A 23,569-nucleotide genomic window follows, 5' to 3' on the forward strand; every position below is an offset into this window, starting at 1 on the left:
CTGGGGTCAAACCTATTCAACTTAGTTATAAATGATCTAGAGAAAGGGGTAAGCAGTGAGGTGGCAAAATTTACAGATGATACCAAACTTCTCAAGATAGTTAAGACCAAAGCACACTGTGAAGAACTTCATAAAGATCTCACCAAACTAAGTGACTGGGCAACAAAATGGCAAATGAAATTTAATGGGGATAAATGTAAAGTAATGCACATTGGAAAAAATAACCCCAACTATGCATATAATATGATGGGGGGCTAATTTAGCTACATCTAATCAGGAAAGAGATCTTGGAGTCATTGTGGATAGTTCTCTGAAAACATCCACTCAGTATGCAGCAGCAGTCAAAAAAGCAAACACAATGTAAGGAATCATTAAAAAAGCCATAGAGAATAAGACAGAATATATATTAATGTCTCTATTATAAAACCATGGTACGCCCACATCTTGAATACTGTGTACAGATGTGGTCACTTCATCTCAAAAAAGATATATTGGCTTTGGAAAAGGTTCAGAAAAGGGCAACAAAAATGATTAGGGGTTTGGAATGGGTCCCATATGAAGAGAGATTAAAAAGACTTGAACTTTCAGTTTAGAAGAGAGGAGACTAAGGGGGGATATAATAGAGGTCTATAAAATCATGACTGGTGTGGAAAAAGTGAATAAGGAAAACTAGGGATCACCAAATGAAATTAATAGACAGCAGGTTTAAAACAAACAAAAGGAAGTTTTTCTTCACTCAGCGCACAGTCAACCTGTGGAACTCCTTGCTAGAGGATGCAGTGAAGACTTTAACAGGATTCAAAAAAGATCTAGATAGATTCATGGAGGTTAGGTCCATCGATGGCTATTAGCCAGGATAGATGGGAATGGTGTCTCTAGCCTCTGTTTCTCTGGAGGTGGGTGACAGGGGATGGATTGTGTGAGGATTACCTGTTGTGTTTCCCCTCTCTGGGGCACCTGATATTGGCCACTGTTGGCAAACAGGATATTAGACTGCATGGACTGCTGGTCTGACCCAGTGTGGCCGTTCTTATGATGAAATGAGAGAAGTTCTGTAACTGATAGCAGGGAGGCAATCCACTTCTTTGCTTATCCCCCACAAATCATGATCCCTAGGGCAGCTGCCCTGTTCGTGATGGGTTTGAAGGGATAATCTTGGAGAACAGCCATGCTGTACTGAAGGAGGTGCAACTATGTGCTTGCTATGAGCCTCTATAAACTTGCCCACTCTATTTGGCAAAGGAGGATTGCAGCCTGCAACCAAGCTGTGCAGAAGACCCACTCTCCCCTCCCATCTTCCCCCCATGTAAACACCTAAACAATGAGGGCTGTAGTTTGTAAGCACACTTTCCCATATATTTTCAAAGCAGGTGCGAAAGAGCACTCCAAATGTGCTGCTTACCATGCCTGCCATCAGAGTTCCGTTGCCCAGTGCTCTGCTGTGTGTTGTATCTTACCGGTAGGGGCTCAGTTTTAAATGTTTTTATGCAGTTTAATAAGTTTTTTGTGCAGCATAGTGCTTCATTCATTGTAAAAGAGTTAACCTTCTTCTTTAAAGTCTACTCTTTTCCTAAACCAGATGGAACAATCGATCTACCTGCTGCCCTCACTCTTCCCACTGTTAGGCTACCAAAGTTTAAAAAAAAAAAAAAAGTACACCAGATGAAATCTTTAACAAGATACTGCAATCCACTTGTACTGATAGGGCTCAACTGAATGCATGGAGACTAACACTGTTAGAGGTCATCCACATTGAACAGGAGGACAGGAAAGCATGCAAGGAACATGATCATAAGGTACAGGATGAGACATTGAAGCTCATGGGGGAGCAAACAGAGCTGATGAGTAGAAGTGTAGGAAAAGCAGCTGGAACACTGAGTATTCCTGTATCATGTGGTAAACTACCTTCCTTTCCCACCAAGTTCCACAGCGGCTTCTCCTAGACATCTTAGAACACTGGGTGTGAGATAGGAAGGGGAAAAGCCAGGAAGCCTTTCACTCAACTTTCAGGGATGGCTCCTGGAGCAGAAGGCTGTCATTCCCAAAGTTTTGATTGTTACATAGGTATATTATAATAAGCCTTGTCCTCCATTATCAGATCTTACACTCACACCCCTCTTCTATTCAGCTATATCTGTTTTCCCTAAATAAGTGTATGATTTCAGAATAACAGGATGTTTATTCATTGTGCCATTTACGTTTGGGCAGGGGCTACACGTATAACGGGACATCTTGAAAAGAGCAGTATATGTAACACATCATTGTCTGATCATTCCCAAAACTGGTTTTCAGAGCCTCTCTGATGCGCAATGCCCCTTGATGTGCTTTCCTTATTGCCCGTAATTAGCTGCTAGGCGCAGTGCCCCTTGATGTGCTTTCCTTATTGCCCGTAATTAGCTGCTAGGCGCAGTGCCCCTTGATGTGCTTTCCTTATTGCCCGTAATTAGCTGCTAGGCGCAGTGCCCCTTGATGTGCTTTCCTTATTGCCCGTAATTGCCTGCCAGAAACCCTCTTATTTTCACAGTTATTGTGCTGCACCCATCAAGCTGCAATAACAATGGAAATATTGCTTTTGCTGAGGTCTAACCTAGTCAAACTGCACCAGCATCCCTTTAAACGGCCAAAGGTACATTCTACCACCATTCTGCACTTGTTCAGCCTATGATTGAACTGCTCGTTACTGCTGTGAAGGTTACCTGTATAGAGTCTCATGAGCCATGGGAGCAAGGGAGGCCCAGCTGGCCCAAGATAACTATTGACATTTTTAAATCTCTACTGGTAATTTTCTGATCCAAGAAGAAAGTTCCATCACGGCTTTCTGAAGAGAGCAGAGTTCCTAAAGATACATCATGCATCTTTCCGGACCATCCCATGATGACATCAATGAAACAGCCCTTGTGATCCAGCACCACCTACATCACTGAAGAATATCTCTTGTGGTTTTAGTATTCTTTGTCAAGGTAATCTGGTGCTAAGATAGTTATAGATATGAGTTCTGTCACCCACTACAGTTTGGGAACTCCATTATGGCAAACTCATCCACTATGTCCTGCATGTTCCCCAGAGTTACTATCCTTCCTAGCAGAAGGGTATTGATTGCCTGGGCTAGTTGGCTCAAAGCAGCCTACACTGGAGATTTACCCACTCCAAATTGATTCCAGACTGACTGGTGGCAATCTAGCATTGCAAGCTTGCACCAGGACTATTGCTGCTAGCTTCTCAACTGCCAGAGCAGGTCTCATTCAGTAATGCTGCACTTAAGAGTTGGGGGAAGCAACTAGCTAAGTTCTATGAAAGTGGCCATACATATGCAAAAGTTTTGCAGCCACTGGTCGTCATCACATATCCGCGTAACTATGCAGTCGCATCAGTCTGTACTTGTTTCCCAGGACCAAAATTGGCATTTTACCCATAAAAGCTCCATGATACTATATATATTTGTTAGTCTCTAAGGTGCCCTTGGTGAGCAGATTTCAGCCGTGCGTCCCGTTTACCAGCGGCGCGCAAATGCGCAATGCGGGGCTGGCAAGCAGCTTTCACTGCCATTTGTCAAGCCCTAGGTATTTTCATGCTGCGTGTGACAAGTCTTTTGTTCAAACTCTGAGAAAGGAGTAGCATGTAGTATAAGGGGGAAAAATAGTTACCTCTGTAACTGTTGTTCTTCGAGATATGTTACTCATCTTCATTCCATGTAGGTGTGGGCGTGCTGCATGCATATGTCATGGGAAGGTTTTTTTTTTTTCCCCTTAGCATCACCCATTGGGCCAGCAGGGGGGCCCCCTGGAATGGCAACTCTGTTTTGGCTGCTGGCCCTCAACCCCATCAGTTCCTTCTGACTGAACTACTCCAAAGAAGGGAAGGTGGGCGGGATTTGGTATGGACATGAGCAACACACCTTTGTAATTGCTGTTCAAGGTAAGTAACCATTTTTTCTTCTTCAAGTGATCGCTCATGTCCATTCCATGTAGGTGACTCCAAAGCAGAAATCCTAGGAAGCAGGGTTGGAGTTCTAACCCACCCAGGGCTGTGTCCTCCCTAGCCTAGTGGGCCAATGCATAATGACTGGCAAAGGTGTGGACTGAAGACCATGTGGCAGCGCTGCAGAGATCCAGGATTGGGACCTGGGCCATTAGGGCAGGTCTCCATCACAGCCTTCATGGAGTGAGCCGTGGGGTAACCACCACCAGAAGGATCTGAACCTGGACCTCTGGAACTTAGTACAGGAGCTGCTACCCTTTGAGCTAAAATCCAGGTGGCCCTCAGCCCATGCTCTAGAGGTCTCTTGTTCTTATCTGTGGCTGTGGTCTAGGTGTCACTGCATGGAACAGTGAACTACGCCAGATATGTGGGTTACACTGGCACCCCGTCAGCCCAAAGCACTCCTTGATACAGGATGTGATCTACGAGGAGATCCTCTGCCCAGAGACGGGCTGGCCCTTCAGCCGTTCTGTGGTTGCTACAAAGAGCTGTGGAGATCTATGGAAGAACTTTGTTCTTTCCAAATAAAAGGCTAAAGCTCTCCTGACATCTAATTGGTATAGTGCCTATTCCTTACCTGAAGCATGAGGCTTGGGGTAAAAAACTTGGAGAAAAATGTCCTGAGATATGTGAAAGTGAGAGACAATCTTCAGAAGCAAGGCAGGGTAGAGGTGCAACCTGACCTTGAAGCAAACCATATACTGGGGGGGAGGGGGGGGGTCCTGAGGTGAGAGCTTTCAGTTCGGACACATGCCTGGCTGACATGATAGCCACCAGGAAGGACACCTTCTAGGAGAACTGCATCAGCAATCATGTCTCCAGCAGCTCAAAGGAGGCCCTATGAGCTTGGACAGTTTAGGTCCCACTGACGGACGTGGAGGTAAAGTCTGTCCAAACCCCTAAAGAATCTGTGGACTGTGGGATGTGCAAAGAGTGTTGTGTCCCTAGAGCCCAGGTGAAAGGCGGAAAGAGCCACCAGGTGAACCATGATGGATGAGGAGAACAACCCTTGGACCCTAAGGTCAAGGAGATAGTCCAGAACCAGCGGGACCTGTGTGCACATTGGGGCAATACCCTTCTGAGCAGCCCAAATGGAGAAATGTTTCCATTTATCCAGATAGGTAGCCCTAATGGAAGGTTTCCTACAGGTTTCCAGCAGGACTTCCTGAACCCACTCCAAGCACTGGAGCTCCGCCACTGTCAGCCGTGGAGCTTCCAGGCCATTAGGTGGAGGGACTAGTTTTGGGTGGCAAAGCCTGCCACAGTCCTGAGTTATTTGGTCTGGATAGAGGGGGAGAGTGATCGCTTTCTCACACATGTTCAGCAGGAGCATGAACCAATGCTTTCTGGGCCAAGTTGGCATTATAAGAAGGAGAGAGGCCCTGAATTCCGTCACTTTCAGAAGCACCTTATGCACCAGCAGAAATGGGGGAGCGCATAAAGCAGGCCCTTAGGCCAGACAGGTGAGTGTCTCCTAAGAACCCATGACACATCCCCATGAGGGAGAAAAATCTGGGGTACTTCTTGATCTGCTGTTTTGCAAAGAGGTACAGGAGGGAAAATCCCCACCTGTGGAAGATGTGGAGGCCATTCCCATAAAATGCCATTCATGGCAGGAGAAGGACCGGCTCAGCTGGTCTGCCAGAGTGTTCTGGACCCCAAGAAGATAGGCTGTTATATTCACTGGGTGAATATCTGTCCCTATGCAGACTTCCCAGAGCCAGAGGGCTTCCTGGCACCGGGGAGGGGAGCACACTCCACCCTGCCTGTTGATACAGGCAACCACCATCATATTGCTGGACAGGATGAGAATTGTCCAGCCCCTGAGAAGAAGGAAGGTGGACAGCCCACAGTGCATGGATGCTGAAATGCAGGGAACATTCCTCCCATGACCACATATCTTGCTTCCTTATGTTGACAATGTGGGCTGCCCAACCAATGTCAGAAACATCCGTCACAATCCTCAGGTTTGGAAGGGGCCTGGAGAACGGGACTCCAGCATGAACCATCTCCTCCTGGGTCCACGAGTCTAGGGACTGAAGAACGCCTGGAGGCACTGTCACCACTCTGTCCCAGGAGTGAATGGAGGGGTTGGGAACCTGCACCAGCCACAGCTGCAGGGGGTGCATACGAAGTCTGGCATTATGAATCACATATGTACAGGTGGCCATGAGCCCCAGGAGGCACATGCAGTTTCTGACCATGGTCATAAGGGAATGCCCTTAAGGATAGCTTCCTTGATAGCCAGGAAATGGGATCTGGGTAGGGAGACCATGGCCGATATGGAGTCCAGACAACTCTATGTCCTGAGTGGAGACCATGGTAGACTTGGCCACATTCAGGAGGAGACCCAGCTCCGAGAAAAGGGCCTGCATCAAAGCAATATGCACTAGTACCTGGTCTGAGGATGAAGCCTGCACCAGCCAGTCATCGAGATAGGGGAATATTTGGACCCCTTGTTTTTTTTTTTAGAGAGGCAGCTACTATGGCTATTTCGTAAATACTCGCAGGGGCTGTAAATTGGTAATGGTCTGGGCTAACTGTAAAATACAAGAATCTTCTGTGATCGGAAGTGATTGAAATGTGGAAATAAGCGTCCTTTAGATCGAGGGCAGTGTACCAGTCTACGAAGACTAGCACTAGGAAGTACCTTGAGTAGAACCCTTTTTCCCTGAACTTCTGAGGGACCGCTTTGGCAGCTCCCAGCCTTAACAGCTGTTGCACCTCCTCCCTGAGGAGATGCTCATGAGAGGGGTCCTTCAAGAGGGATGGAGTGGAAGGGGAAAGTGGGAGGAAGGGGATGGTGTATCCCTTCCCTACTGTTTCTAGGACCCACTGTAGTGGAAATGCAGAAGACGATTGTGAGCTCGAAGAAATTAGGTGGTGTACCACAGTCATTCCTTTTATGCCTGCATCTCCTGTCAGGCCTGGATGCTCTAGGCAGCCATTTGTGCTGCTTGCTGCTTACTATTCTTTTGTTATTCTCAAAGAGTTAGCTGTTTGCTCAGTGTAGGAATGCACTGTTGACTTTAAACAAGTTCTGGGACAGGTCCCAAGGCTATGCACCTGGTATGGGAGTGCAGGAGGGCTTGGGAAGATCACATAGCTATCTTTTGCTGAATGTTTCCCATCTGATAATGCTAATTATTTGGCCTGGTAAATATGCAAAGTATCAACAAGCTAATTATTGGATGTGGGAAAATATGGAATGTATCAACGATTTTGTTAGGTTCTCAAAACAACAGGGGTGATTACTGTAGATCCAACAATATATAAGTGCCAGGGATATTCCTAATATTAGAACCTCGGCATAGACCGAAGCTGCAGGAGTATCAATGCAATGGTGCTACGTAATGGCCACTGGGGTCCGTCTGCTGTCCTCCTTCAGGGGGTTCCCGACAGCAGAAGGGACGTATGCATTGCATTTTATTCTGAGATCTGCTTAGGCTTAAGTACTGTATTTTATTCTAAGATTTGCTTCATTGTACTTTACTCCAATATTAAGTATTGTTCTTTACCTTAATATTTGCTTAGTAAAATCTTTAAGCCTTCACCCAATTTGTGCACTTATTGCCTCCGAATCCCTTAAGGACCATTGTCTCTTGGCAATACACCCACCTGTCAGAGGTGATAGATTCCCATGCCCGGTAGAAAGGGAATAGGTGATGTAAAAATGGGAGAGGTGAGGCTGGTATGCTGTTCCTGGGTGCATCTTCAAAACCCTTGGCGTTGGCCCTAGGAATTGTTAGAGGGGCCCGCACCTTGCTTTGATGGGTCCTGGTGAGAACTTGAGTCCATCGAGAGCATAGATAATAGCACCCCTCCGAGGGCCTCATCAGGGGATGAGGAAGTCGACCTCCTGAGACCCACCTTCTCTGCATCCTGGGATTTGCGAAGGGGCCTGGGAGGCTGCTGAGGATACTAGCATGGGGAGCTGTGATGAAGATGGCCCCCTCTCCACGGAGGGTCTGGTCAAAGCCTGCCTCAGGGGTAGCATCTGACCCAATGTAGAGGAGCAGCTCAGTGGGATTGCCAATGGACAGGTCTGGGCCCAGAGATGATGGACTCCATTCTAGAGGGACCCATGCTCTGGCTCTGGTGATATGCCCAGGGGGGTCAGAAGGGCCATTGTCCAGGAGCCTGCCATGGCCAGGACTGCTGCCCCAGCTGCATTGTGGTTGGTTGTGGGGCCCAGGACTGTTGCAAGTGCCTAGACTTCAGTGCTTCGGTGCCTATGTGCTTCGGTGCCAGGAGTAGGACCTGTGCCTCAGTCTCAATCTGGAGCCCCATGACAACACGGATGACTCCACCTTCAAGTCGGGTGAATATTTGGAGGTTGACCAGGGTGGTGCCATAGCTGTTGCAGCCGGCGACCTATGCCTGGGGCATTCCAGGCCATAGATTCTCACTTTCCTCCGTGCCGAGGGAGAGGTGGTGGCGGCATCGAGGCAATACTGCTGGGCCTCTTGTCACCAAGGACAAAGCAGACAAACTCGGTGCCGCGTGTGTGTTCTGGCTCGAAGACGGCGACGGTGGTACCGCTATGGCTGATGCCAGCATCGATGTCGATGGCACTGGGACAGTGCAGTGGTGGGCCCTCATATCCGATGCTGGGCCTGGCGGTGCTGTGGTTGCAGCCCGGTGGTGCCTCGCTTGACACTTCCTGATGGGGGCCGGTGGAGAGATCGGGGACGTGATCAGTTTGATAAGGTCCCTCACAGCCTCAAAGGTGTCAAGGGCTCCAGGAAGTCTGACGCGGGCTGGAATGGTGCCCACCCAACCTCCATCGTCTGGCTGCTGATCCTGCTGGTGCCATGTGTTCTGCCTGAGGGCGCACTGACACACGTGTCTCGATGGAGACTTGCCCCGGCTAGGTCTCCGTTTCTTCTGAGGCATTGGAGACTGGGACTGGTGCCGATGCCTTTGCAGTACTAGAGAGGTGCTTGAGTGGCTGAGTGTCTCCCACACCAAAGCTGGTGCACTGTGGGTTGTCAGTGCTGGGTCCGATGCTGGTGCTGGGCAGAGAGCCACTTCCATGAGTATGATCTTCAAGTGGGACTCTCTTTTTTGCTTGGTCCACGGCTTGAAACCCATACAAATTTTGCAGGCCTCTGACAGATGCGCTTCTCCGTGGGGGTCTCCATAGGGCATAGGCTTCTGGCACTTAACGCAGAGCTTGAAGCCTTGCTACTTAAACTATTTACAACTGTGATAAGAGCTTTCTTGTTCTTCGTTAACTAACAGAACTACAAATGGGTGAGACCTGCTAGGAGCACTTGCAAAGCAAGAGCAGAGCAGGTTCCAACAACCATCATGAGCAGAAAGTAAGAGTGGGTGGAAGTCCAGCAGGGGCATATATTAGCCGATATAGTGGCACCACTCCAGGGGGCTCCCCTGCTGGCCCAATGAGTACTGCTAAGGGAAAATACTTCCGACAACACGTGCACGCAGCACAAACACACCTACATGGAATGGACATGAGCAATCATTGGAAGAAGAAACTGCAGTTGTCTTTTATATTACACTTCTGAAATTATGCTGCCTGATCTTTATAGTATGAATACCACAGAGCTGTATTATAAGAAATACCCAAAGAAATCCTCCAGTGTTTATCTTGATGATTAAAATGACCCAATTGTTAACAAACTCGATATTAACTTCTCAAACAGAAGCAAAAAATTACTGCATAGTAGGATATAAAGCTACCCTTTAGCCTGTTTTAAAGTAAAAAATGAAATTTTACTTTCTTTACAAAGGAACTCAGTCAGTAAAAGTAGGTTGACATGTTTTAACCAAGCAATTCTTTATTCGTGTTCAGACAGGATTGATTCTCTAGAATACAGTTACTTATGAAGAACTGCTTTAGTAAATGTTGTCTTGTTGCTTATATCAATTTTTCCAATATCAGTTCTCCACTTACATGGTCACTTAGTGGTTGTTTATTTCCATATCCTTCAGGACATCCATACCCTGAATTTCTTCTTGTCTCTCCTGTTGAATGAACACATGAAACCCAATGATGTTGTTCTGCTAACCTAGTGCTTTTCCATTCGTATCTAGAACACTTCGTGTGATTAACACAACTCAGAGTGCAATCCAGCATTCCTCACATCCTCAATCATGTCCATCAAGTGTAATCAAGTCCATCAAATCAGCATAATGCCTAATTCATAAAAAGCTGCTATAGAAAATATAGACATAATGCAACTACTGAGAATAACTAACCTTAATACTTACCCTCTGAAACATCTGTTGTGACAAAAACCTTGAAGTTACTTTGGTGATGCTTTTTTTCCCTCCTAATTTACAGTGGATGTATCCATATAAATTAGCAGTTTGAAGAGAGATTCCAGCTATCACGAGAGCCTGCAGAAGTTAGCCCAATAAAAGATATTAACTCACCCAACTTGTCTCTCCAAGAGGGTTACAAATGAAAAGCATACTATGGACAAAATGACAGTGTTTAATGTAAGCAATAACGAGGAATTTGCCATCAAATAATAAATTAAAACTTGCATTTTATGAAGCGTAAATAACCAGTTACACCCCTCCTTACTTACTGACAGATTAGCCTCAGCGGAGAGAGACTCACTTTATATTTTAAGGGTGGAAATAATTATTTTTCTAGCTTTGGTCTCTCTCCTTCCAGGTTGGGCCATTTTTTCAGTGCTTTTTACCTAATTGTAATGCATCAGTCTAACTCAAAAGAATCTCTTTAAATCTACACAACAGTATTTGGTAAACATTTCTAATAGTACAGTTTCAGCAGCTTTCTGAATCATAGAAATGTAGGGTTGCTGGAAGGACCTTTATCAAGGCCAGCACTCTGTGCTGACACAGACCCAATTATATTTAGACCATCCTTATATTTAAAAACGTTCATTGATGGGAATTCTGCAATCTCCCTTGGAAACCTTGTCCAGAGCTTAACTATATCACTGTCAAAGCATTTCCTAATACAGGCAGTCCCCGAGTTAGGCGGATCCGACTTATGTCGGATCCGCAGTTATGAACGGGACCCTCTCCCTGGTCTCCAGCAGACCAGGGAGAGGAAGCAAAGCGGCGGAGCACATGGGCAGCGGACAGCCCAGACGCGCGTCTGGGCTGTCCGCTGCCCGCGTGTTCTGCCGCTTTGCTCTGCTTTGCTCCCCGTCCCCCTGGTCTGTAGACCAGGGGGACGGGGAGCAAAGCAGAGCAAAGCCGCTGAGTCCGAGGGCAGCAGGACAGCCACGGCGCGTCTGGGCTGTCCCACTGCCCCCATGCTCCGCGGCTTTGCTCCAGACGCCTGTGGTACAGCAGCTGGGGCGCTGCTGGTTGGTCCTGTAGCGCCGCTCTGGGCGCTACTGGACCAACCAGGCAGCACCCCAGCTGCTCTGCCCCAGGTGTCCTGATTCAGCCACTGCTGGTCAGTTTCAGCAGCAGCTGAATCAGGACACCTGGGGCAGAGCGGCTTGGGTGCTGCTGGGTTGGTCCAGTAGCGCCGAGGAGCGGCGGCGCTACTGGACCAACCCAGCAGCACCCCAGCTGCTCTGCCCCAGGCATCCCCAAGTCAGCCGCTGCTGAAACTGACCAGTGGCTGACTACAGGAAGCCCCTGCCCCGGGCTTCCTGGAATCAGCCGCTGATCAGTTTCAGCAGCAGCTGACTTGGGGATGCCTGGGGTTCTTAAATTGAATCTGTATGTAAGTCAGAACTGGCATCCAGATTCAGCCGCTGTTGAAACTAATCAGTTTCAGCAGCGGCTGAATCTGGACGCCAGTTCCGACTTACATACAGATTCAACTTAAGAACAAACCTACAGTCCCTATCTTGTACGTAACCCGGGGACTGCCTGTATCTAATCTAAATTTCCCTTGCTGCAGCTTGAGCCCATTATTTCTTGTCTTACCTTCAGCAGACATAGAGAACAATTGGTCACTGTCCTCTTTAAAATAGCATTAAAACATATCTAAAGACTTAACAAGTTCCCCCTTTGTTGTCTTCTCTCAAGACTTAAGTACACCCAGATTGTTTTAATTTATCCAAAGGTCAAGGGTTTTCTAAACAATTTAAAAAAGTTACATGATTGATTTTTTTCCATAATTCCTGTGGAGAAAGTGAGCTTATTTGGTGATTAAATGGTGATAGGTGTTATCTTTTTTACTCTGCTCTGGACTCTTTTCACTTTCTCCAATCCTCCAAGAGTAGCACTCAGTACTGGGCACAGTACTCCACGTGAGGCCTCATCAGTGGCAAGCAGAGTGGGGTAATTGCTTCCTGTGTCTTATACATGACTGTTAATGCACTGCAGAATATTAATCTTTTTCACAACTACATTGCGCTGTTAATTCATACTCAACAAGTGATTCTCTATAACACCTAGATCCATCTCAGCAGTAATACCACCTAGCCAGTTATTCCCATTTTGTAACTATGAATTTGATTTCTTCCATCCTAAGTAAAGCACTTTGCACTTCCCATATAGTTTTGTACACTGAACTTAAGAAAATTAATATTATTGGTAGTACTCTCTTCCAAAGAAAGTATTCAGATGTTTTCTAAAAAAATAGTATCTTTGTTTTTGAACCACTAACTGTCACTGAATTTTAAAAGGCCTCAGTTCAAACATATACTGTCACAGGTGTAGGAACTAGAAGAGGGTGGGGGTGCTGCAGCACCCTCCAGGTTTTAATTGGGATTTTATCTGCTAGCCCCCCATGCCTGCTTCCAACTTGGGAGGGGAAAAAGGCAAGAGAAAGGGGACTGGCTTTCAGCTATTTGAATACTGCTGCCCCACTGAATGCTATACACCAGTGTTTCTTAAACTGTGTTCCGCAGCACACCAGTGTGCCATGAGGCAGTCAGAGATGTGCTTTGGAGAAAAACAGAGCTTAAAATGGCCGTCTTAAAGGGGCAGGCGAGTTTTTTCAACTTTCCCCATGAGTTTTTTGGGTTTTTTTTGCTCATTAACTCCCCTCGACCCTTATTTTTTCTCAACAAAAAATCCTTGGTGTTCCTCATAAAACAATTGTTTGGTGTTCCATGGTCTTAAAAGGTTTAAGAAACACTGCTATACACCGAGTAATTTCAGTATCTTAATTAATATTCATTGTTACATATATGAATCCTGCTATATCACTTGTCACGTTATAACCCTGGAAAAGCCAGTATAATGATACAATCAGCACCTGCTGATTTCCAGTAATGCCTGTCAAAATATTAAATAATGCAACCACTGACACTGCAAGTCATGGAGACCAAGTGGCTGGGTGATGAAAGGATTAGAGGATTTTAGTAAAAATATTATCAAAGTCCCAAGAAGACATAGAAAAGTAAAACCCAGCTACAGATTCTAGTCTTCTGGGTAGGGTTCTCTGGTACTAGCAACTTTTTAGCTGTGCATATTGTATAGGACATGTGGAGTTCTCTGAAATGAAGCTTGCAGTGGTAGCTGCCAGGTGAAATATCTATTTGACTCGGAAGAGGGCTAATTGACCAGAACCTGTTGAGGATGGTGTCATAACCATGAGGGATGGCCAGCAGCCTGGGGACTAAAGGGTTAACTATGTCCCCTGTACCTAGCCAGGTACCAGTCAGCCAACAGAAATGCAGGTAGGGATTTCAAACTGAGACGCAGGAATTTTGGGGTTTTCCCTCCTTTGTCTCTGAGCCAGTTTTGCTCTCTAGATACTGAGGGAGACAGAAGATAAGTCTCTCTCCAAGAAAAAGACTCCTCATAATGTGTAAGTAGGGTAAAGTCTAGATAAATCCATCAGGTTTTATTGTTGTTCTGGTTTGGGAATTTGGATCTGATGTCTGTGCTGTTAGAAATGATTTTTACTTTCTTTTGTAACTAGGTCCCCCATGAGTATATTAATTGGTGATTTTTCCATCTAGTCATTATACTTACAATGATAGTAGTATTTTGGATAAGTTTCTTTCTTTTTTTTTAACTAACCTGGTATTGGTTCATTTCTGTGTCCTGGAAAATCTGTCAGTGGATATCTGCATACTTCTAACTACAGGACAGTGACCACAGACTGCAGCTTGTATTTTCTCTCTTCTTTTTCAAGCTCTTTAGGGATTTCTTTTTTAAGCTCTGAGGTTTTTAGGGAGGAGGTTTCCCAAGTTATCTCTTCCCTATTTTTTTTTCTTGTGATACTTGGGTGGTGGCAATGGTTTTTATTTCCCAAAGTCCAGGTATTAGGATTTTGGGGGAAGCTTTTGTACCAAAGCCTGTAGAGATCAGGTTTTGGGGTTGCTTTTGTAGGCCCCCACTTCTGCATTCATTGTGCCAGAGTGGGGAACAGACGTGACAGATGGAGAGTAAAGATATATTAAGTCTGTGCCAGGCTTAGGGGTTAACTTCAGTTTGGGAACAGAAGCTTGCTCTACAACTTCTTGAAACTGTCATTGGAATCTTCTACTTAGATTAGTAAGACTCTAACTTCAAGCTACATTTTAATAGACTTGTTTTTCTGCACCCCATCATTGCACTCATCACCCACAGATCACATGCAGTTGCCCTATGCTTACCAGCCATTTCAACTTTAAGGAAAACAAAGTGCTAAAAAAGAACACTGTCCAAATAACTGGACATATAATCAGTCCAAGCCAAAAGATTCGAGCTTCAGCTTCAGTTGAGGCAGCTATGCTTGTAGATACCTAGAAAGAAAAACATATGTTTTCATTACTTTAAAACCCTAACCGTGGTTAAGAACTGAGCTATTTATTTCACAGGTTATTTGTATGCACTGTCATGTGCTTGTTTCTGCTGAGTTTTATAGACTATCTGCTATAGCGACTTGAAATAAATTATTTCCTATTCCTGGCTTTATGCTTCCTTGGTATTCAGTCAATGCTGGAAGAATGATATACAGGTTCTAAATACAGCATTCATTTTATTTATATTGGGCATGACCAATTTGTCTGAACTAAGTTCAGGAAAGACCTTCTCCATCAAGCTGTGCAGGATCCAAACAAGAAGGGAGCTCTACCAGCTCCTGCTACTTCAGGAGGCCAGAAGAGAAGTCCTGAAATTGGCCCATTCAATACCATCAGCTGGCCATCTTGGCCAGGAGAAAACATTATCCCACTTACTGGCTCGATTTTTCTGGTCAGCAATCCATAAGGAGGCTGCTAATTTTTGTGCATCTTGTCCTAATTGTCAGTAAGTGGCACCAAAAGGTTCAGGGTGAGCTTCCCTGATACCCTTCCACATTTGTGGATACAGCCTTTGAAAGAATAGGGGTTGATATTGTGGGCCCCTTAAAGAAAAATGCCTGGGGCCACCAACACATACTGGTGATTGTGGACTATGCCACACATTATCCAGAAGTGGTCCTCTTGCACTCAATAACTGTGCGAACCGTAGTCACTGTGGTCCACCTTTTCTCTCGGGTAGGTCTACCTACTGAAATCCAGATGGACTAGGGGACAAATTTCATGTTGCAATTGTTAAGAGAGATTTGGACCCTTCTCAAGGTAAAGACCCTCTGAACATTGGTGTACAATCCCCAAACTTATCTACTCACTGTCTCTTTTTTTTCTTCCTCCCCTCCATTTTTTTCCCTCCTTCCCTTATTTATTCTTGGATCTGGACTTCCAACACTCCTGTCCTCTGAAGAAGTGGGTTGTGCCCATGAAAGCTTATGATACCATCTACTTGTTTTGTTAGTCTTTAAGGTGCTAGTAGACTATTTGTTGTTTTTTAAGTTTTTCCTGTTACAGACTAACTCAGCTACCCCCTGAAGCTTTTAATCCGCAAACTGATGGCTTGGTAGAGAGGTTCAAATGAACCCTGAGGAAATTTGTAAATACTGACTCTCATAATTGGGACTAACTACTTCCCTACTTGATGTTTGTGGTGCAGGACGCACCTCAGGCCTCAATGGGGTTTTCTCCATTTGAGTTTATATATGGCCGGCAGCTTCAAGGAATACTGGAGGAAGAAATATGGGAAGAACAATCCTCCTAGACTCAAAACGTAACCCAGTACATGGTACAGATGTGGGAATGACTAGGCCAGGTTTGCCCAAGAAAATTTTAGAAAGAGCTCAACAAACCTAGGCTTGCCATTATAACAAGGGTTCCCTGAAAAAGCTCTGTCAACCTGGGGATCGTGTCTTGTTGCTGCGACCTAGCTCCAAAAATAAACTCTTGGCCAAATGGCAAGGTCCCTATGAGGTTATATGACAAGTAGGTGAGGTGGACTATGAGATCCATTGTCCAGCTAAGAAAAAGAAAAAACAGATCTTCCATGTGAATTTACTAAAACCCTGGAGAGCCCAAGAGGCCCTATTCATAGACCTCCAGGATGAGCCTGATGATTTAGGCTCAGAGGTGAAACCCCAGCAGGCCCTGATGAAATAAATACCCATTGTAGAAATAACCATCATCCTGCTGAGGCATTTCAATGATCTTTTTTCCTCCTGACCCAGTTGGATTCATTTGATGGCACACCAAATCTGGACACAAGATTTATTGAGTTCCCAAAAAGCTCCAGGGGACCCTGGAGCAGGATGTTCAGACAATGTTAGAGTTGGGGGTTACTGAAGAGTCCCAAAGCCCTTCATGCAATTCAGTTGTCTTAATACCTAAACCCAATGGCACAGTCCGATTCTGTGAGGACTTCAGGGCCCTGAATACAGCCTTGCAGTTTGATGCTTATCGCTTACCCTGCATGAATGAACTCTTACACTGGTTTGGAAAAGCATGGTACATAGGCCTTGGTTAAGTCCTGAGTGGTTATTAGCAAATACCGCTCTTGGACTATGTCTACACTGGCGGGTTATTGTGCAAGAACAGTGGTTCTTCCGGAAAGCGTCCACACTGTCCACCCGCTCTTGCGCAAGAAGATTTACAGTACAGCGTGGTAAAGAGGACTTCTTGCACAAGAGCTACGCTCTATTTTAACAGGTGTAAGCCCTCGTGCGCAGGAGCTCTTGCACAAGAGGACAGAGTGGATGCTCGGCGGCGGTTTCTTGTGCAAGAAAGCCATATGGCTAAAATGGCCATCGGAGCTTTCTTGCACAAGAGAGAGTGCACACTGCCATGGGCACTCTGACACAAAAGCACATATCACACATGGCAGCGTGGACATGTTCTTGCGCAAGACTTCTTGCACAAGATGTTCTTGCGCAAGAAGCCACCTGTGTAGACATAGCCTTTCAGTTTACAGCTATGCCCTTCGGACTACATGGGGTACTGGCCACCTTCCAGCACCTAATGGATCAGGTGGTGTGATATTGTGGGCAATTTTCTGCAGCCTATTTAGATGATGTGATAATCTGTAAAGACTGCAGGTTACATTTATCCTATATAGCATCCATTCCACAGGCACTGTTGAGAAACTGGGTTCACAGCAAACCCCAAGAAGTACAAGTTTGGCATGGAAGAGACCAGGTATTTGAGATATCTGGTGGGGAATGGGAAGACACAGACCCTACATGACAAAACTTAAGCCCCAGACAAAACCCCTATACCTCAAAGAAGCTGGTGTGGGTCTATTCCCCATTTTGCAACCCTGGGTTTATTCCCCATTTTGCAACCATTGACAGACCTAACCAAGATCTAAGCACCAAATGCGGTACTTTGGACCTCAGCCAAAAAATGTATCAAAGTATAAAAAACTTTTTGTAATGGCTAGAGAGCCCTATAAAACTGTAACCATAGTTTCCAACACAAGTTCTTGAATTTCAGTGCAGAACTGCCGTCAGTAACAGGAATAGACAAATCGTCAGGCTATCACATGAGGTTCTCTCCCCTAGGAAATAGAAACTAAATGTACAAGCAGTAAAATAATATAAATTTGTCATAAAGCCAGGTCCTATTGTTGCTGCCAAAGTCAGAGTTGAAAATGTACCATGACAAAAATTTAGTACTATGAAAAGAACCTTACATTTGTGATATATCTATGTAATCTCAATTCCTTTAATATTGCTCTGGAAATTTACTCCAAGAGAGAGAAAAATCTAGAAAAAAATATCCTTTATAACAGGGGTGGGCAAAGCCTCTCAGCAAGCCAGATCCAGCCTGCCTAGGACTTTGATCTGGCCCAAGAGGAAGTTTCAGGCCCTGCACCCTAGCTCATTGCCTCAGAGTGAGAGAGGGAAGTGAGCCTGTCTAACTGCTTCTATTTAAAGGGCTCATGTCTTTCCCACGCCTTGCCTAGCAGCTGCGGGGAAACCACAAGCCCTTTAAACAGAACCAGTTCAAAGGGCTGGTGTCCCTGGCTTCCTAGCAATGCACTAGAGGCACAGGGAGCTGTGAGCCCTTTCAGCTGTTTCTATTTAAAGGGATCTTCTGTTCCTCACAGCTACTAGGCAGTGCGTTGCCTGACAGGCACGGGGAAGGGTCCAGCCCTTAAAGAGAAACAGCTGAAAGGACTTGCAGCTCTCTGTGCTTCTAGCACAGGGCTAGGGAGCCAGAGACTTCAGCCCTTTCAACTGTTTGTGTAACAGGGGAGCCCTTTAAATAGAAACAGCTGAAAGGGATCTCGGTCACTGGGCAGCACCCTAGAGGAGTGGGGAGCCCTGAGAGTTGTTTCTATTTAAAGGGCTGGCACCTTCCCTGTGCCTGTCAGGCAATGTGTTGCCTAGCAGCTGCGGAGAACAGGAGAGCCCTTTAAATAGAAACAACTGAGAGGGCTCGCAGTTCCCAGTGCCTCTAGCACATTGCCTGAGACGCAAGCTCTTTCTATTTAAAGGGCTTTCCTGTTCCCCAGGTCTGCTAGGCAAGCATTGCCTGACAGGCACAGAGAACGCACCAGCCCTTTAAATAGAAGCACTGTCGTTAACAGACTTGAGTCTCTGATTCCCTAGCAATGCATTAGAGGCTGGGGGAAGCTGCAAGCCATTACAGCTGTTTCTATTTAAAGGGCTGGCACCTTCCCTGTGCCTGTCAGGCAATGCTTGCCTGGCAGCTGTGGGTAACACAAGAGCCCTTTAAATAGAAATAGCTGAAAGGGTTTGCAGCTCACCATGCCTCTTGCATTGCTAGAGACCCAGGATCCCTTTCTACTGCTTCTATTTAAAGGGCTCTCTCATTCCACGCAGCTGCTAGGCAACACATTGCCTGACAGATGCAGGGAAGGCACCAGCCCTTTAAATAATTATTATTAAAATTTAATTTCTTTGTTGTGTAAAAAACATTGGCATCATTTTACAGCACATCATTTTACCTACCCCTTTTGCCCGAGGCCCCGCCCCTTCTGGGTCAGCTCGCAGACACTTCTGAAATTTGTGAAGTGGCACCCCTTGAAAAATTATTACCCACCCCTGCTTTACAACATTAAAATTCCAGAATTAATTGCACATAATAAGTACCAGTGATATTGATCATCAGTTTATTATTATACATTGTAATGTGGATAATATGTTACTATCATTCTTACTTTAAAAGTACCTTTTTTGCTTCAAAAATCCAGTGGCTTTTTCCATCTTCATCAATCTGGTTCCACCAACGTAAGCCAACTAAGAGTCTTCCAGTTACATTCTAGTGACAGAGTTAGTCGGTTATTTCCACATATCAATGAAATAATTCATATTAGTAGAAATCTTGAGCTCTATAATACTGTTCTAATATAAGACTTAATATAATAGGTTTTTTTCAGTGAGAGTCCATTACAAGAGGAGTTATTTGGCTAGTTAAATTCAATGGGGCACATTTAGGCTACATCTGGACTGCAGAGTTCTTGTGCAAGAAGCTTTTTGCAGAAGAGCTCTTCAGAAAAGGGATGCGTTTTTGCACCAGAGAGCATCCAGACTGCATGGACGCTCTCTGGCAAGGAAGCCCTGATTGCCATTAACAGAATGAACACTTGTGCTTCTTTTGATAGGCTGTTTTTGCACACAAAAAAACTGTTTCCCTCCCCACACACCTTTTAGTGCAAGAGCTCTTGCACAAAAAGGAGTTATTCCTCATAGAAAGAGGAATACCTATACCGCAAAAACCCCTCTGTTCTGTTAATTCACTGTACATTTTCTGGTGCAAAAATGTGCTTGAGGTGTGAATGCTCCATGAGTTTTTGCACAAAAACTCTGCAGTGTAGACGTAGCCTGAGAGGGAAAATCAAAAAGAGAATAGAACAGGTGTGACGTAGTGTGGGTACCTTGCTGGGGCTGTGGGTGACCTCTGCTGTCTGTAGCATGACCCAGCAGGGCAGGGGGTGAGTCATTATGCAAAGGGGGCTCCAAACCTGTCTGACCAGCTACCCCCCAGGGAGAGAAACAACGGAAAGTGGAATGCCGCCCCTGGCTGGGAGGCAGGGCTGGAAGAGAGTGAGTGAGTTTCAGTCTGGGAAGCAGGGGAGAAGGAGCTGGGGAAGGGGCTGTGATTGTAGGGCCCAGCCACCCCCCATATCAAGGGGGGGCTGAGGCATCCTAGCCCCAGTCCCTGTAACCAGATTACATCTGTGCTGTGCTGTGCCCTGGAGAGGCAATAAACTCCCTCTATTCTAATGGCTGGTGGAGTCTATCCGTGCCACTACGAGGGTGCAGGAGACGGGAAAACCCCAACGCGCCGTCACAACAGGCAGAAAAGAACACTCATTATAAACAAGCAAGTAACTGAGATTCAAGATTCACAAACAAAAAAGTTAGACATTAATCTTTTCATTTGGATGAATACTGTAACAATTTTTTCAATATGCACCTATAAACTAACACACAATCCCTGTTCCATTTCTCTCGCTTTTCCCTTCTTTCTAAGACTCTTTGAATGTAAGGTTAACACACATTCAGCTGCTCATTTTAATCCAGAGGCCCTCCCCAACATCAAATATGATCTATACACTTTTGAAGTAAAATGGAAAGGCCTATGAAGGGGCATCCACAGACTTTATAGCTCAGGCTTATTTTTTCTCCCAGATGAAAAAAAAATCCTACATTTAACATCGAGCTCCATTTGTGACCAGCTCTGTTGACCAAAAATTTAAATAGAAAGCTTTGGACTACTTTAAATAAATTTAAGACATCCTAGCCAGGCAGAACAAGATTAAAAGTTTATTTTCTTCACTTTGTCTTAATTTTAAATTTTCTTTTCAAATAACTAGCTAGTGACAGATTTTTTCTGTCAACATCACTAGACTTTTCTGCAAGATGGGGTTAAATCCAGAAGGCCTACCATATTAGTGGCAATATTGCTGTTTTGTAATGTTCAAGCTGCTGAATCAAGACTTCACTGGTCCTTGTTACCTATGCAGAGCCCCACTAGTTTCTGTGTGAGTTCCATGCAGGCACAGGAGTCTACTCACTAATTTGATTGTAAAATCAGTGCCTTAGTGCTTCTCTCTTGTATTCTTTGCAATTTCTCTATTATTAAGTTGTTTAGAACTGCAATATGCTGTGGAATTATAGTCTGAAGTTATTACAGACTATATCACTTTACACTTTCAGAGTACGTAGACTACAGGCTTTTAAAAAGATGTATAAATGAAAATTCATGTTAGTGATTTTCCCCCTTCTACATCAACAGCTTTTCAATCTCAAAACCTGGTATTATAGCCAACATCCCTTTTGGAGCTAATCACTCTGTCAGTTGAGTGTAAAGATCAACATTAAGGCACAGAAAGCTATACTACCTGATTTCAGAGATAAAGCATAAATATACTACCATAAGTGAGGTAATTTCCTTAATATTTGTACTAAATTGTGTAAATGCGGCTTCCATCTTGTTAAAACAAAGCTGTTCAGTGGGTTTAATAAAGAAGGAGCAGTAGATTGATATCTAATGGTTCTTTTGCACTGTATTTGCCATTAAGAAAAATCAAAATCAAGAAATAGAGTATTTTATACTTCATTACTCGTTCAGGATGTTCTTACCTTAACAGACCAAAAGTCGAAGGACAGAAGGAGAAGAATAGTGACAAAACAGGCAACAAAGCTTTTGCTGAACCAGTCACAGAGCAAGTAGGTAACAATAGCACTCACTCGGAAAAACAAGTGAAAAAAGGTGGCCAACGGATGCCTAGAAAAACAATCCAAAACACTTACTAATTTAAGAGACAAAACATATTACAAAATTTACACTTTGTGGGTGCTCCACCTTAGGTGTTCGAGCACCACTATACCTCAGGTCAGAGAATTATGATAGCAGTGTCCTTGGTAGGCTGCACACATGGAACAGCCAGCACACAGCGTTTGAAGTGGTTACCCCACATGCACAGCAACCATCCCTTCAGTTCCTTCTCTGCCCCAGAAATTAAATGTTCCAAAGCAGAGGGGAGAAAGGGTGGGTGGTGGAGCACTCAAAGGGATAACCAACTCAAAGAACTTCAGTTACTGCACAAGGTAAGTAACCTTTTCTTCTCTGAGGCGTGTTCCTGTGGGTGTTCAACCTTAGGTGACTATAAAACAGTACTTCGGTTCACAGAAAGGAGCTTCAGTTTCTCAGTCTGTACCATAGACAGTGTGTCCAAAATGCGTGTCAGAGGCTGAATATTTCTCTAAAGTGTAATATTTGGTAAAAGGTGTGTGCGGAAGCTCAGGTGGTGGCTCTGCAAATGTCAGTTATAGGTATGTTTTTTAGGAAGGTTGTAGAGGCAGCCATTGCCCTCATGGAGTCAGCCCAGACTACTGTTGGGGGTCTTGATTAAGGGTGTGATAAGAGAGCTGAATGGATTTGGAGATCCATTTGGATAATCTTTGATTAGAGATAATTAAAGGGTCTTGAGGATTTGCACAACGGCTTAGTTCTTTCTTTTTTTAAAAAAAGAAAAGCAATTGCCCTGTGGACATCCAAGTTGTGCAGAGCTCTTTCTGTTGTCTGCATGAGGTTTTGGAAAGAAAACAGGTACTCATTGGCTCATTACAGTGAAAGGAGATAGGTACCATAGGGAGAAACTTGAGATGTGGACAGAGAATGACTGGCAGCTCTTAATACATTTAAAAGGTAGATCCGCAGAGGGATTAGCTCCTAGGGTCGGAAGCTAACCCCACTGGGGCTCTGCAGTTTCACCCCCTTATCAACTAATCAACTAGTTGATGGAAATTCAATTGACTAGTCGATTAGCTGATTAAACACCTTTAAACATCCCATGTGTGCGTGCGTGCAAGTGCTAGATTGGTTTTTGTTTTTAAACCACCCAGCTGGTAGCCTTTTTTGAGATTTTAAAAAATTTTAAGTAAGAAGTATTATTTTTAGTATTTTATAGGAATACCTATAATTATTTTTACATTTTTATTTTATTGATTTTTATTGTTTTATAGAATACTAAGACTGGAAGGGACCTCGAGAGGTCATCGAGTCCAGTCCCCTACCCTCATGGCAGGACCAAGTACTGTCTAGACCATCCCTGATAGACATTTATCTAACCTACTCTTAAATATCTCCACAGATGGAGATTCCACAACCTCCCTGCGCAATTTATTCCAGTGTCTGACTACCCTGACAGTTAGGAACTTTTTCCTAAACCTCCCTTGCTGCAGTTTAAGCCCATTGCTTCTTGTTCTATCCCCAGAGGCCAAGATGAACATACCTCCTCCTTATGACACCCTTTTAGAGATCTGAAAACTGCTATCCTGTCCCCTCTCAATCTTCTCTTTTCTAAACTAAACAAACCCTAATTCCTTCAGCCTTCCCTCATAGGTCATGTTTTCTAGACTGTTAATCAT

The 23,569-nt window shown here is 44.8% G+C and overlaps 1 protein-coding gene across 2 annotated transcripts in view; it reads right to left on the bottom strand.

Moving 5' to 3' along the window:
• The window catches only part of TVP23A (trans-golgi network vesicle protein 23 homolog A), a 78,061-nt gene that overhangs the window by 2,298 nt on the left and 52,194 nt on the right, over window positions 1-23,569 (bottom strand). The window contains exons 3-7 of one of the 2 annotated variants that reach the window (XM_025183389.3): window positions 21,779-21,923; window positions 19,362-19,451; window positions 14,493-14,621; window positions 10,216-10,344; window positions 9,899-9,969 (exon numbers count right to left, since the gene is read on the bottom strand). In XM_025183389.3, the coding sequence (XP_025039174.2) occupies window positions 9,907-9,969; window positions 10,216-10,344; window positions 14,493-14,621; window positions 19,362-19,451; window positions 21,779-21,923 (556 nt within the window). In that variant the 3' untranslated portion in view covers window positions 9,899-9,906. Of the gene's footprint in view, window positions 1-9,752; window positions 9,970-10,215; window positions 10,345-14,492; window positions 14,622-19,361; window positions 19,452-21,778; window positions 21,924-23,569 lie in introns of those variants that run through there. The other variant, XM_006120649.5, reaches the window with a different exon arrangement.

Source organism: Pelodiscus sinensis, chromosome 15 (genome assembly GCF_052426305.1).
Source record: "Pelodiscus sinensis isolate ZL-2025 chromosome 15, ASM5242630v1, whole genome shotgun sequence".
In the NCBI taxonomy this organism is placed as follows: domain Eukaryota; kingdom Metazoa; phylum Chordata; order Testudines; family Trionychidae; genus Pelodiscus; species Pelodiscus sinensis.